This window comes from Aspergillus versicolor (assembly GCF_001890125.1).
Source record: "Aspergillus versicolor CBS 583.65 unplaced genomic scaffold ASPVEscaffold_11, whole genome shotgun sequence".
Taxonomy (NCBI): Eukaryota; Fungi; Ascomycota; class Eurotiomycetes; order Eurotiales; family Aspergillaceae; genus Aspergillus; species Aspergillus versicolor.
The window spans coordinates 391,645-405,119 of record NW_024467534.1 but is presented as its reverse complement, the minus strand read 5'-3'; the positions used below and the strand labels follow the sequence as shown (position 1 = coordinate 405,119).

At 52.2% G+C, this 13,475-nt stretch overlaps 8 protein-coding genes across 8 annotated transcripts; all 8 read left to right on the top strand.

The window, feature by feature from the left end:
* Positions 1–569: 569 nt before the first annotated feature.
* On the top strand, positions 570–2,336 carry ASPVEDRAFT_32898 (MCT family MFS transporter; the record flags this gene model as incomplete). The annotated part of the gene is made up of 8 exons (XM_040810662.1): positions 570–875; positions 962–1,232; positions 1,300–1,333; positions 1,394–1,566; positions 1,624–1,714; positions 1,775–1,911; positions 1,995–2,191; positions 2,256–2,336. 8 exons carry the CDS (start codon positions 570–572, stop codon positions 2,334–2,336), a joined length of 1,290 nt encoding a protein of 429 aa, XP_040672370.1.
* Positions 2,337–2,667: 331 nt separating this feature from the next.
* Positions 2,668–3,476, top strand: ASPVEDRAFT_32897 (SDR family NAD(P)-dependent oxidoreductase; the record flags this gene model as incomplete). Its single annotated transcript, XM_040810661.1, has 2 exons — positions 2,668–3,118; positions 3,166–3,476. The coding sequence occupies 2 exons, from the start codon at positions 2,668–2,670 to the stop codon at positions 3,474–3,476; spliced, it is 762 nt and encodes a 253-aa protein (XP_040672369.1).
* An 859-nt stretch (positions 3,477–4,335) lies between these two features.
* ASPVEDRAFT_140374 (cytochrome P450) lies at positions 4,336–5,994 on the top strand (the record flags this gene model as incomplete). The annotated part of the gene is made up of 4 exons (XM_040807652.1): positions 4,336–4,552; positions 4,610–5,565; positions 5,626–5,760; positions 5,815–5,994. 4 exons carry the CDS (start codon positions 4,336–4,338, stop codon positions 5,992–5,994), a joined length of 1,488 nt encoding a protein of 495 aa, XP_040672368.1.
* Positions 5,995–6,629: 635 nt separating this feature from the next.
* Positions 6,630–7,537, top strand: ASPVEDRAFT_75682 (uncharacterized protein; the record flags this gene model as incomplete). Its single annotated transcript, XM_040816316.1, has 3 exons — positions 6,630–6,803; positions 6,880–7,133; positions 7,207–7,537. 3 exons carry the CDS (start codon positions 6,630–6,632, stop codon positions 7,307–7,309), a joined length of 531 nt encoding a protein of 176 aa, XP_040672367.1. The 3' UTR covers positions 7,310–7,537.
* Positions 7,538–7,873: 336 nt separating this feature from the next.
* Positions 7,874–9,570, top strand: ASPVEDRAFT_140271 (carotenoid oxygenase family protein; the record flags this gene model as incomplete). The annotated part of the gene is made up of 3 exons (XM_040807641.1): positions 7,874–7,933; positions 7,981–8,523; positions 8,569–9,570. 3 exons carry the CDS (start codon positions 7,874–7,876, stop codon positions 9,568–9,570), a joined length of 1,605 nt encoding a protein of 534 aa, XP_040672366.1.
* A 129-nt stretch (positions 9,571–9,699) lies between these two features.
* ASPVEDRAFT_87901 (uncharacterized protein) lies at positions 9,700–10,647 on the top strand (the record flags this gene model as incomplete). Its single annotated transcript, XM_040818196.1, has 1 exon — positions 9,700–10,647. One exon carries the CDS (start codon positions 9,700–9,702, stop codon positions 10,645–10,647), a length of 948 nt encoding a protein of 315 aa, XP_040672365.1.
* A 704-nt stretch (positions 10,648–11,351) lies between these two features.
* On the top strand, positions 11,352–12,286 carry ASPVEDRAFT_32893 (5'/3'-nucleotidase SurE; the record flags this gene model as incomplete). The annotated part of the gene is made up of 2 exons (XM_040810660.1): positions 11,352–11,526; positions 11,574–12,286. The coding sequence occupies 2 exons, from the start codon at positions 11,352–11,354 to the stop codon at positions 12,284–12,286; spliced, it is 888 nt and encodes a 295-aa protein (XP_040672364.1).
* A 376-nt stretch (positions 12,287–12,662) lies between these two features.
* Positions 12,663–13,456, top strand: ASPVEDRAFT_56188 (NPP1 family protein; the record flags this gene model as incomplete). The annotated part of the gene is made up of 2 exons (XM_040815174.1): positions 12,663–12,888; positions 12,942–13,456. The coding sequence occupies 2 exons, from the start codon at positions 12,663–12,665 to the stop codon at positions 13,454–13,456; spliced, it is 741 nt and encodes a 246-aa protein (XP_040672363.1).
* Between the last annotated feature and the right edge of the window lie 19 nt (positions 13,457–13,475).

Sequence of the window (13,475 nt, the reverse complement as noted above, 5' to 3'; positions counted from 1 at the left end):
TCAGCCTTACGTGTTGTGCATTCCATGGCCTCTGTTGAGTCGGGTTATCCCTTGCGCACTCCATGGCACTGTCTCACTCCCATGCCTTGGTAGGGTGGAACAAGAACGAAAGGGATTTCCCGGAAGGCCTGTTTTACCTTTATTCCGATTATCATTGAGCAATATAACCAGTTACTCAGCGAATTGTTTCCCTAAAACCATCAAAATCTTCACCTACTGGAAGTAGAGGAAAGTGACTCCCAGCGGTGCCTGCGGGTTTACGAATTGTCAGGACCGTCTCATGGATTATACCAAATGCATAACCAAGTGCCTGACATCAGCAAAACACGGATCATGCCCTGGGATACTGCATTTGCAATTCCATAGCTGTCGCAACCATCCTAGGAACACGCCTTACAGTTCCCGCCAATCGTCATACAAGTAAGGGACAAATTGGTAGGATTGTCCGCTTTTCGGATCACCCCTAGGATTGTGTCGTGTTTCTGATTGACTACTGATAATTGCTCGCCCTGTTCGCAACCAACCGCACTTGTGGAATTTATCGGAGCCGAATACTCCTCTTGATTAGCATGCGTTCTGCGAATATAGAAGACCAGGGCGAGGAGAGGGGATCAAATCAAAGCAGCAGCCCAGAGCCACTAGCTATGGTAGAAGGATCATTAGAGGGATGTATGGCAGTATTCGGCTCCTTTCTTATATACTTTGCTACGTTTGGCGTCATCAACAGTTTTGGGACCTTTCAAAGCTATTATGAATCTGACTATCTACACACTTCATCATCAACTGCCATCGCTTTCATCGGAACCCTTCAGATCAGTCTGCTGTATCTCATCAGTCCGCTTAGCGGCGCTCTGTTCGATTCATATCCCATCAAGGTTAGTACCAGAGTATCCCCAGTAAAGGGACATCCCAGGTTCACCTTCTATACGCTGGTTATGGATTTAACTTACACATTGCCCAGTACCTCTACCTCACCGGTGGCATCGGTACCACCCTATCACTCGTGGCTCTATCATTTACTAAACGGGATCAATTATGGCAGCAACTACTGTCTCAAGGCCTACTTTTTGGCCTGACCGTGTCGTTTGGCGCCCAACCCGCCATTGCCATTGCTGGGCACTATTTCAAAAAGCGACGCGCTCTGGCAATGGGTATTGTAGCCGCAGGAAGTAGCGTGGGAGGCGTGTGTTTGCCCATAATGCTCTCGAGGCTCTTCAAAAGTGTGGGATTTGGTAAATACGCCATTCAGTTGAGTTGTCGCTGAGTTCCTGGCTAACCTGGATTTGCTTCCCCACACAGCATGGGCCGTCCGTGTTCAAGCACTACTTGTGATGTACGTAGGAATTTGATAACTCGAACTCTTCTGACTTTCACTAACGAATCCCTTTGGCAGAGCTTGTTACGGGTTAGCAGTGCTTGTCACCCGAGCCCGAAAACCGTTGAAACCTCCCAAAAAATGGAAGCAGCTGCTCGACTTTCGCGGCTTTAAAGACAGCCGGTTTTCGATTCTTGCACTTGGATCCCTTCTTTCTAACATCGGACTTTATTTTCCATATTATTACATAGGTATGGTGACATACGCCTTTAATATCCTGGCTCATCCGATTAGCTGACGACCTTTAGAGAGTTATGCAATCATCCATGGCATCTCCGACTCTATTCACCCGTATCTCCTCGCCTGTATCAACGCGGCCAGCTTCTTTGGACGCATTATGTGAGTGAAAACATACAAAGCATCCCCTCTTGGTCTACTTTGACTAACATGTTTCGATAGCGGTGGGCAACTCGGTGACCGTCTCGGCGTCATAAATATGCTTTACCCAGCAACTCTATCATGTGTTATCTTAGACTTGGCTATGTGGCTTGTTGCAACCAATGGCGGTACAATCATTGCATTTGCCTGTATCTACGGTATGCCCCCTTCGTTGACCAAGCCGAGTCTCACCTATCGACTGAGACCTTGGCTGGACTTTTGCTAATATTCCCTGATGTAGGTTTCTTTTCTGGCGCAATCATATCCATAATATTCCCGGCCGTCGCCCAACTTTCACCGGCCGAGGATCTAGGCGCATACATGGGGGCATTTTCCACCGTACTATCTGTTGGGACGTTAATCGGCACTCCTGTTGGTGGTGCGTTTTTGAATAACGATAGCTCAAAAGATGCATACAAGCATTTAATTATCTTTGGGGTAGGTTTTTCTGCGTATATCGAACATTTGTCGTTGCTGATACATGGATTGATTGCTTTTTTAGGGTTGTATCATGTTCGCCGGGGCTGCAGTTACCTTTGTTGCGAGAACGAGATGCAGTCGCAATTTGCTAGCAAAATTTTGATTCTCTTACGTCGTGTGAAAATAATTTTACTGCGAGGAGTGAATGTTGTTATGGTATAATTGTCGCAAATAATGGGCAGAATTCTTGGACGCAGCGTCTCCACTAGCCTGTATACTGAGGAGATGCAGCACTCTATGAGAGTTCTCGGCGGCATACACTCAGCAACAGGCAGTAGCAAATTAGGTCTTGGTAACAGAACAAGATAATTAATATTAATAAATAAGACACCTCAGGTGTCCAGTCCCAGTCGGACCAACTCCGACTACCGAAACCCCGCCATCACCACGACTGCAACGGCAAACTCATACTCTGACTAGACACCTGTCCAACAATGTCGCTCCAAGGCAAGGTCTACGCCGTGACAGGCGCAGCAAGTGGCATCGGTCGCGCAACAGCAAAACTCATATCCGACCGCGGCGGCATAGTCTGCCTCGCCGACGTCAACCGCGATGCCCTGAGCGAGGTCGAGGCGTATTTCGCCTCCAAGACACCTCCTGTTCAGTATATGGTCACCCAAGTGGACGTTTCAAACAAGGAACAGGTGGAAGCCTGGATTGCCGAGATCAAGGCAAAATTCCAGCGCTTGGACGGTGCAGCGAATGTTGCCGGCATTGGCGGGAAGGACCATGGGACTAAGACTGTCGCGGAGACTGATGACAGTGAATGGAATAAGATCATCGGTATCAATCTGACGGGGGTCCTGTATTGTCTTCGCGCGCAGCTGAACGTCATCGAGGATAAGGGGTCGATTGTCAACATGGCTTCCATCCACTCCAAAATAGGTGAGTCTTGACTACTTGACTTTTTGAACCGTCCTAATTCTCACCAGGAATGGCAAATTACGGCGCATACGCTGCGAGCAAGCACGGTGTACTGGGTCTCACTCAGGCTGCTGCAAAAGAGAATGGCCACCGAGAAGTTCGCGTTAATGCTGTTGCGCCAGGCCCAATCTACACGGAAATGATGCAGGGGCACTGGGATCGCATTGGCCGACCTGCCGATGCTCCATTTGACGACCCTATTGCGTTTCAGCGCCAGGGGACTCCTGAGGAGGTGGCGAATGTAGTTCTTTTCCTGCTGGGGCCGGAGAGCTCGTTCGTTAGTGGAAGTTGTTATTCGGTTGATGGAGGTTGGCTGTGAGGATTGCATCAGTGGACATGAAGTGTACAAATATACCATCAGATTGTTTAGTCAGAAAGGAAATGGATATTCCCTAAAAGAAGTACCTCTAACGCCACTCGAGAGACCTCTGTCACAATGAGCCAAGTACAATTTTGATAATTAGCTTACTACGAGAAGCCGATGGTTGGGGGACAACGACCCCGACTCCAAGGTATCATTGAATCCAGGAAGAGCACAAATGATAGACAAGAAATCCAAGTTTATAGGGAGTAGCTCGCAGTGATCGGGAATCGGCTTCTTCATGCCCGTCGGACAGCACGTTGATATCCACCACGCGCCCAACCAGGACGGCTACGATAGAGCCTAGTCCGTGAAGGCGCTGGAGGAAGCCCAATCAGTTAAGAAATCAAGACCCGCAGTCGACATGTGGAGGAGAACAAGACGAAAGAAGATATTGCTCTGCTCAATCCCGATTACCTCATCGTTTCCGATGTTGATCGCGGAGTCCGATCTGATGCTCTCTTCCGCTTAGTAACGCCCTAACTACAGGTGCTTTCTCAGAGAAAAGCTGAAGAACGGGTTACCCGCGATTGCATATCATGCAGCTAGTAGAGTTTGGACGGCCTGAAGCGCTTGGGGTCCGTACACCGGGTGTTGGCGGCCATATAGCGTCAAGTGTTTGGCAATGAACATACTTTGGATAAGACCATACACTCCACACCCCCGCCAATGGAGCGTGAAACGGAAGTTGATCAAGTGGAGTGGCGGCCGACTGGTGCCGTCAAGAGGGATATAAAAGCCGGAATCCTAATTTATGTTGCCCTCATACTCATTGCAGAATCCCGAAGACGAGTGCAGTGTGGATAGAAACTCCGTCATGATTTCTGACATTGCAAGTCAGCCTCTCAGTGTGCCGTTGCTCATCTCGGCCTCTGGTGCCCTTCTATTCCTGTATTACCTAGTCCCGGCCCTTCTCAGCCCGCTAGGTGATGTCAAAGGGCCAGCTCTTGCGCGATATACTCGCCTCTGGGAACTGTACCATAACTGGCAAGGCCAGCTGGAACATGTCACAATCGCCCTGCATAAGAAATATGGTACATCAGCAGCTCGTTCTTTGGAAACACTTGCATACTGACTTCATGTTCCTGTAGGCCCCATCGTCCGGTTAGCACCCAATCGATACAGCATTGGGGATCCCTCCGCCATCCGCACGATCTATGGCCCCGGTTCCAAATTCAGCAAATCCGAGTTTTACAAACCGTTTGGTGGTCCCTTCACGCACCACAGGGATGTTTTCTCGGAGACTAGCAATGACAAACACGCGGTCGAGCGGAGAAAGACATCCAACATGTACGCAATGAGCTCGCTGGTATCCTACGAGCCATTCGTCGACAAGATCAATCGCGAATTCATAACTGCATTGGAGAGTCATGCAAAAAGCGGGAGGGAATTTGACCTCTTCACTTGGATGCAGTTCTATGCATTCGACGTCATAGGCGAGATCACCTTTGGCCAGTCGTTTGGCCTGGTCGGGGAGGGTAAGGATGACAGCGGGCTTTTACATGCTGCTCACGTTGCTTCCATAGGATACGGCTCGATGGCGGGCCTTGTCCCCGAGATTCATCCATTGTATCTTTGGCTTCAGAATGTTTTCCCAATTGAGAGCTATCTGAAGACCCTCCAGAGAGTGATAGGACAGCAGATTGCCGCCCGGATGAAAGGAGAGAGCTCCAGCGACCGCAAGGACTTCTTGGCAAAATGCATTGAATTGAACAAAGCTGGCAAGCTGGAACATCTAACCATGAATAATGTTATTGGGGCGAACGTTGGCGCTGGCTCTGATACTACTGGGATAAGCCTGACGGCAGTCATTTACTACCTGATGAAGAACCCGCATTGCCTGCAGAGGCTCCGCGATGAAATTGATACAGCCGTCGAGGAAGGCAATATTTCGAGTCCAGCGACCTTTCAAGAAGGACAGAAGCTTCCATACTTGCAAGCTTGCATTAAGGAGGCATTGAGACTGCATGCGGCTGTGGGCCAGATCCTGAGCAGAGTCGTTCCAGAGGGCGGTGCACAGCTCGCCGGTAGACATTTTCCAAAGGGGGTAAGTTTCAATCTATGCCAAGTTGTTTTGTAAACAGCTACTGATTATAGGCTCCGACAGACTGTGGTTGGCGTCAATGCGTGGGTGGTCCATCGCGATGAAAGCATCTGGGGCAAAGACGTGCACCAGTTTCGCCCAGAGCGATGGCTGGTTTCGAAAGAGAAACTTGCCTTTTTAGAACAGCATTTCCTGGCAGTAAGTGTTCACAAATGTCCACTGGATGGTGAATCTGTGCTGATGCAGATACAGTTTGGGGCTGGGGCAAGAACCTGCATTGGCAAGAACATCTCGCTTCTTGAAATGACAAAACTGCTGCCACAGCTCGTGCGGAGGTTTGATTTTGCCCCTGTGGATGGTGCCGACTGGACAACGAGCAGTGGATGGTTTGTCAAGCAAAAGATTCAAGTCAGAGTCACTGAGCGAACGTAGGCCGCCTCAGTTCTGGATCTCCAAGCTGGCATGGCTTTGAATATCCGAGTAGGTGACAAGTCCGACCACCCGTCAGTTCAGGAAATATTGTTATTCATCATAGAGTGGAAGCTATATTTAGCCGAATTTGGTGTTTGCGCAGCATACTTCCCAAAGAGGTCGTCGAGCAGACGACCAGTTTAGTAGTATAGTGGGTGCGTGCAGATCAATAACAATCAATTCATTTCATCAACACTTGTACCCTCTGAAGACAGGTTCTCAGAGTGGCGATGAGCTTGGTTAAGTGGGCCAAGATGGATTTATGCCGATCGAGCATGCACTCAGGGTCCTGCATGCGCTGCCATCGTGGCGCTTCTCAGTGATCGTCAGGCGTTCCATTGTTAGATTTCTTGGGGGCAGCTCTGCATCCAATCCGCGTGCTCGATCAGACAATTGTTGGAACTTGTGAGGCTCAGATGCTCAGCCATCCTCGTAGGGCTTGGCCGACGTAGCCTGTGGACACGCGATACGAGACTTGGGATGAACAGTCTCAAAGCTATATCAGGCCTCGCTGCCGATGTTGAAATCAATATTCAAGTTAATCTCATCGACTACTCTATAACCGCTCTTCGCACTTCCCTTTAGCACAACTCAACATGAACAACCCATACTACGCGGACGACAGCCACAAGGCCATCATCGGCCTTCGTATTCTGAGCATTATCACCACTCTCCCCGTATTCCCTGCGGTGGCATGGACTATCCCCGCTCACGCCAAGGTCGTCAACGACGGTGTCGACTGGGGCATCAACCCCGGCGTTCTCGCAGCGGTACGCAGCTGTCCCCAGCAGGCTTCAGCCTACCTTTATAGTAAACAGATCCCCAACTTACTTCTCAAAATAATAGAGCGCCTTTACATTCCTCTGGACTACGACTGTCCTTGTCCTCCGCCTCGCCTTGAAGAAACCCATCCACCCAGGCGTCTACGTCAGCTTTGATCTCCTCTGCTTCCTCTCCCTAGCCGCCGTGTCGATTGCAACGGCCGTCCTGATCGAACCTTTCTTTGGTACGGATTATACGTGTCTTCGAGGTAGTGAGTGTGGTGGGTTTGTCCTGGCCGGCGTGGAGTGGTATGCGGTCATTATGTCGTTGATTTGCTGGTGCGTGCGACTTCTTTCCTTGGCTACAGTAGCTCCCTTTACTCGGCCGTGCTGACATGATGTTATTTCATAGTGTGACAGAGTTTATCTTGCTCGTCTGGGCCTGCCGGGCGACGGACAAATACCGCAAAAGCAGGAAGCACGCCGCGCGCAAGGAAAACGCGGTCGCTGCGTAAATGATTTATGATGTGTCGACGACTTAGAGACTTATATGTTTCATGTGAGCACGGGACTGATGATTATAATAATGGGACAGACTCGGAGGAGAATACCTCGGTATACCGTGATATGGTCCGGACATGGCTATGGACATGGCTATGGACACGGACACGGATACGGACACGGGGTGGAACGGACTTGGAGGAATATATTCCTCGGTTGATAATACCTAATGTTTAATATTTAATATCTAGACTAGTTCTGATTCGCTCGCTGATGCGGCGAAACCTGACTATTTAATATCTTCACTACTCAACCTAATTATGACATCTCAGCCCTGGCAGTACATACAGAATTCAGCTCTGGTCCGTTCTTGCTCGCTAAGCTTGTCTTTCTGTTGGTCGCGAATACGAGGCGAGGTAGTGTGCCACGGGGTGAGGCTGACGTTGGTATTTAGAAGGCTTAACTGGAGAATTATAGTTTGTTGTCTATATAAGGCCTTGCCACGCTCGCTTCTGGGTCATGTTTCTACAGAACATATTCATCGCTAAAATAACTCCATTCAAAATACTACACAGAACATGGGCAAGCTACAGAGCCCGACCAAAGCGCCGTACAAGAACTGGCCGAATGATGCTGCTGTACGTCCTTTCAATGGCCTTGGCTGAATATATACTAACTCCCCCAGTTCGAAGCAACTACCTCGACAGAGACAATCGAGCTCAAAGTCATTGGAAGGTTCCCGAAAGAGGTAGCAGGGACTCTCTACAGAACCGGACCGGGGCAGTACAAAGTCGACACACCGAAAGGAGAGTACAAGCGCAGCCACTGGTTCGACGGATTCAGCCAGATCCACAGGTTCCAGATCATCCCTGACACGGAGGACCCAGGAACCTGTCGCGTATTGTACACGTCTCGAAGCCAGGTCGACGAGTTGCTTGAGGAGGCGCAGAAGGGCGGGAATATCGACAAATACATTACCTTCGGGCAGAAGAGAGACCCATGTATGTCGTATTTTGAGAAGGTCAAGGCTAGTTTCCACCCAGCGGTTCCGAGTAGTGACCACCCGGGAATGGCAAATATGTGGGTTACGGTGAGGCCCGAGATGCCGGGGATGCCGGAGGGTACGGTGACAGCTTTGACGGATGCAAATATAATGCAGACTATCGATATGGATACTCTGCAGCCGGTGGGTGTTACGAGGCAGACAAAGCTGCATCCGGATTTGAAGGTAACCACCATCTGCTGAATATTGTTCCGAATTCTAACTGGATAGGGCGACATGTCCTGTGCGCATGCTGCATACGACCCAGTTACTGGAGATCTATATAACTTCAACCTCGAATTCGGGGCATCAGCCAAATACCGCATTTTCCGCACGTCAGCAAAGACGGGGAAGACTGATATTCTCGCGACTATTGGGTCCGGGGTGAAGCCTGCGTACATCCACTCGTTTTTCCTATCTGGGGACTTTCTTATTCTCTGCATCTGGCCGCTGTACTTTAATGGATACGGGGTATCGGTGCTTTGGGAAAGGAATATCATCGACGCGCTGGCATTCCACCCCCAGGGGGAAACGAAGTGGTTGGTGATAGACAGGAAGGGGAATAGGGGCCATGTCGCCACATTCACCAGCCCTCCCTTTTTCAGCTTCCACACGGTGAATGCTTTCCAGGAGGATCGTGATGGAACGGTTGATATTATGTGTGATATCATCCAGTTCCAGAACGATGGCATACTGAGGAATTTGTACTTTGAGAACGTCCTCTCAACCGGCGAGGGCAAGCCGCCTCACGACGAGAACATACCGAGTCTGGTACGGTACAAGCTCCCTGGTGTTCCGACGAAGGGCATCAAAAAGCAGGTGGCAGCAGCAGAGGTCGTGACGAAGATCGATAGAGCTGGGGAGCTGCCGACCATCAACCCAATGTACGCCACGAAGAGACAGAGATATGCGTATGGAATCATTGACAGGGGCCATTCATCGTTTGCTGACGGGCTCGCAAAGACGGATCTGGATACGGGGAAGCTCACATACTGGGGTAAAGAGCCACGGCCCCATACTCCAGGAGAAGCCATATTTATCCCTGATGGGACGAACGAGGCTGAAGATGCAGGATACCTGCTGAGCGTTGTGCTGGACGGGGAGACTGGGCGGTCGTACTTGGTGTGTTTGTCGGCGAGGGACATGACTGAGATAGGCCGTGCAGAGGCAGACCATGCAATTGCGCTTGGGCTGCATGGGCATCACAGTGTTGGTTATTCAGAGAGTGGTTAATGATATGGTTAATACATGATTGTTGGAGGAGAGCATAAGTTATGCAATGCACATTAGTCAGCTAGTCAGCTAAGTGACAGTGCGATCATCTCCTCCACTCGGATCTTCACCACAACCAGAGAACGCGACATGGCCCCCGTCAATTTCACTCGGCCCCCGGATCTCTCTGGCCGCACCCCCATCTATCGCCTCAGCAAGACCGCCCCTCCTCCGCCCACGCCCTCTCCCAGCCAGCCGAGTCCCTCGTCCGACCCTGTCGCATGGCAGCCCCCTTACACCTCCCCCTATACTGCTCCCCAGCCGCAGTCCCAGCCGCAGTCCACTCCCCACGATGACAAGGAGAACCAGGTCGCCGAGTCGCCGCAGCAGACGCAGAGCTCACCCTTGACCAAACGTCGGGGCCGCAAACTGCAGGAGAACGAGATCCTCATCCTAGTCAACTGCTGCCTGGAGTTCCAGAGCTTGTACCACGGCAACCCGTCGCGGTTCTGGTACTGCGTCGCGACGAGCCTGAAGCGGCAGATCAAGCGCAATTTCTCATGGCAGTCCTGTCGTCAGATAGTCGAGGAGCTGGTGTCGGAGCGTCGGGAGCGCCGTCGTGATGTCGCGGCGGGCAAGGTGAAGGAACAGCCGCTGACCGAGCTGGTACTTGCGACGGACAAGTGGATTTCGTTTAGTGATACTCTGGCTGGGTCCCCTGGTCTTGTATCGCCGGCGCAGTCGTTGAAACGTCCTGGCGACGACGGGTCTCCTGCGACTGATGCCAGCGCTGCGAAGCGACCGAAACAATACGAGCAATCATCTCCTATGCCACCTCCAAGTTCCCAACAACTGTCGCAGCCGGTCGCTCACTCTGTACCGGGACATCCCATACCGCCGAACGCCGTCGCATCGATCCCGAGCGGGCCGACGAGATCAGAGTTCCAAACATTGAAGGTGGATATTCAGAGCCTGCGGATGGACGTGCAGAGCATGCGGCGGGAGATGGTGGAGGCCAGGCAGGAGATGAATACCCAGCTGGGCTTGATCCTGCAGGCTATACAGCAAGTCAAGCAGTCGGATCCGAAGGAGGAATGAGATGGGTGGAGATGATGGACATAACCTCGGTCACCACAATTCGTATATTGGCAGTGCGCCGAGCTGTATTCACATTCTACACACAGCGATCGACGTATCAGTCAACGCGCCCTACAAATATCACGCGCTCGGCGTGAGGAGAATCAGATATCTCTACGGCGGATTACCGTTCCGCGACCGATCTCCCGCCCGGAGACGACGGCTTGTCGAGGATGCGAAGATTGACTCGGCTGCGAGCCGAACAGACCGGCAGTTGAAGCGCGGCAGAGATGGAGACATTCGATATATCCATAGCATCATACCCATGAGCAGTGTACAATTGAACCGGACATCACCGATGTCTCACCATATCCTGCAATCAAGTCCCACCCTATTTATTGCTCAGCGTATGTACGTACTGTAGTGCGGCAAGCTCGGGTGTTCCCCCAGAGCTGTCATGTTTCGCAGAAAGTCAGATAAATCAGTTGATCCCCACGTGTGAAGATCGGTGGCTGCAACAGTCCGACATCGCCAGCGATCGTCGTCAGCGCGGGCTCCATCCATGGATGGATGATCCTTGGTCGTTTCGCTTATACGAAACGCGATCGGACCTGCGTCTTTCCGTCTTGCTGCCGTGCATTGTCCAGCGAGACAGCAAGATAAATTCCGAGATCACCGGCCCTGCCAGATGCCATCTCAATCACTTTCATCGTCACTGACTCGCCATGCGCTCCACCCTGGCTCTCGCTCTGTTCCCTCTGGCCTCCCAGGCCGTCAACATCATCTCGTCCAACGACGATGGATGGGCTGAGATTAACATCCGGTCCCTCTACAGCGCCCTGACTTCCGCCGGCCATTCCGTCGTTGTGTCTGCCCCCGCTGAGAACCAGAGCGGCACAGGTGGGAAAGACCTTCCGCCATGTTGAACTCAGCTAACGTCTCTACAGGATCCAGCGACGAGACCCCCGAGGACAGGACCGACGCATGCGAGTTTGATAGCTGCCCAGAGAACAGCGGTCCGTACGGCGCCAACGAGACAGACCCCAATCTCAACTGGGTGAACTCGTACCCGGTGACTTCTATCAAGCACGGCATCGACACGCTCGCCTCGGAATTACTCGATGGAGAGCCCGATCTGGCCGTCTCCGGTCCTAATGTCGGGAGCAACCTCGGCATCGCCATCCCCTTCTCCGGCACTGTCGGCGCAGCGAGCTATGCTGCCGGGACGGCCAAGATCCCCGCGATCGCATTCTCAGGAAAGGATGGCGATCCGACTGCTTGGGATGATCAGGTCCCAGAGTACAGCACCATCTACGCTGAGCTCGCGACAAAAGTGGTCGATCGGATCGTTGATACCGGCACGCCGTACCTCCCTGACGACGTCTGGCTGAATGTCAACTTCCCCTCCGTGGATGGCTGCAGTAGCGCCGATGACTTTAGCTTCGTCCTGTCGAGACTCTTCCCGGCAGTGCCGCTCGTCACGGACGACGATGTTGAGACCTGTGGGTCGAACCGTCTGCCAACAGAAAACGCCGTTATCGACACGGACGGGTGCTATGTGAGCGTCTCGGTGGGGACGAGCGACAAGAGCGACGCCGATGCAACATTGCAGGGGGGTGTGTTGCAGAAATTGGGCGATTTCCTGACTTGTCTGCCGTAGACTCTAGCATAAGTGCATAACTAGCATAGACTAAACTCGGAGAATGCCTGCACTGGGGTATATCTCCTGCGGAGTAGCCGCAGCTTCAACTCAATATAACCAGCCAGGTTACACCGGGATGGGGGCCAATATAAACCGTTTCTCCTTTTATTCTCCGTTCCTTAGGCACGTTTTCCCCTGGCCTTCTTGGCGGACAATCTTCGGCCGTCTTGTCGACGCGTTCCTCGACTAGGGCTATCTAGTTCATCTCCGAAGCCGTGATCGACAATTCCAGCTCCACTGCTGACGAACTGATCCGGATATAAAAACGCTGCTCTCCGTGCTGAACTCCTCCCCCTCAGCCAAGCCAGATATACCCAAGACAAGACAAGACAACATGGCCGCTCGCGCCCTCATCGCCTCCCTCGCTGCCACCGCAGCAGCCACCCCCCTCGTCCCAGGCGCAACCAAACTCGCCGCTCGCGATGTGATCGACCATGACGCCGTTGTCGGCTTCGACGAGACAGTCCCAGAGGGCACAACCGGCGAGCAGTACCTAGCCTACCAGCCGTACCTATACGTCGAGGACGGCTGTGTTCCATTCCCAGCCGTTGACGCCGAGGGTATGACGTGCACCCATTGTCTCTTTTAAAATACAGTATTCTAATTAAAATAGGAAACACAAGCGGCGGCCTCGAACCCTCCGGCGGCTCCTCCAGCAACTGCGACTCCTCACCCGGACAGGTCTACGCCCGCTCCACAATGTCCGATGGCTCAGTCTCAACCTACGGCGCCGCCATCATGTACTCCTGGTATATGCCCAAGGACTCGCCCAGCACCGGCCTCGGCCACCGCAATGACTGGGAGGGGGTGGTCGTGTGGCTCAACGACGAATCCTCCACGGCGGTGGATAACATCGCCGCTGTGTGTCCGAGTGCGCACGGGGAATGGAATTGCGATACCGAGTTCACCCTTGATGGGTCGAGGCCGCTTATTAAGTACTCGAGTACTTGGCCGGTCAATCATCAGCTAGATCTTACTGATGAGATTGGCGGGACGCAGCCGCTTGTTGCGTGGGAGAGTTTACCTGATGTGGCCAGGCAGGCGCTGCAGGATGCGGACTTTGGGGATGCTACTGTGCCACTCAAGGATGAGACCTTTGGTGGCAATTTAGAGAGTGCGACTTATTAGCTGGTGGCTAGTTTATGAC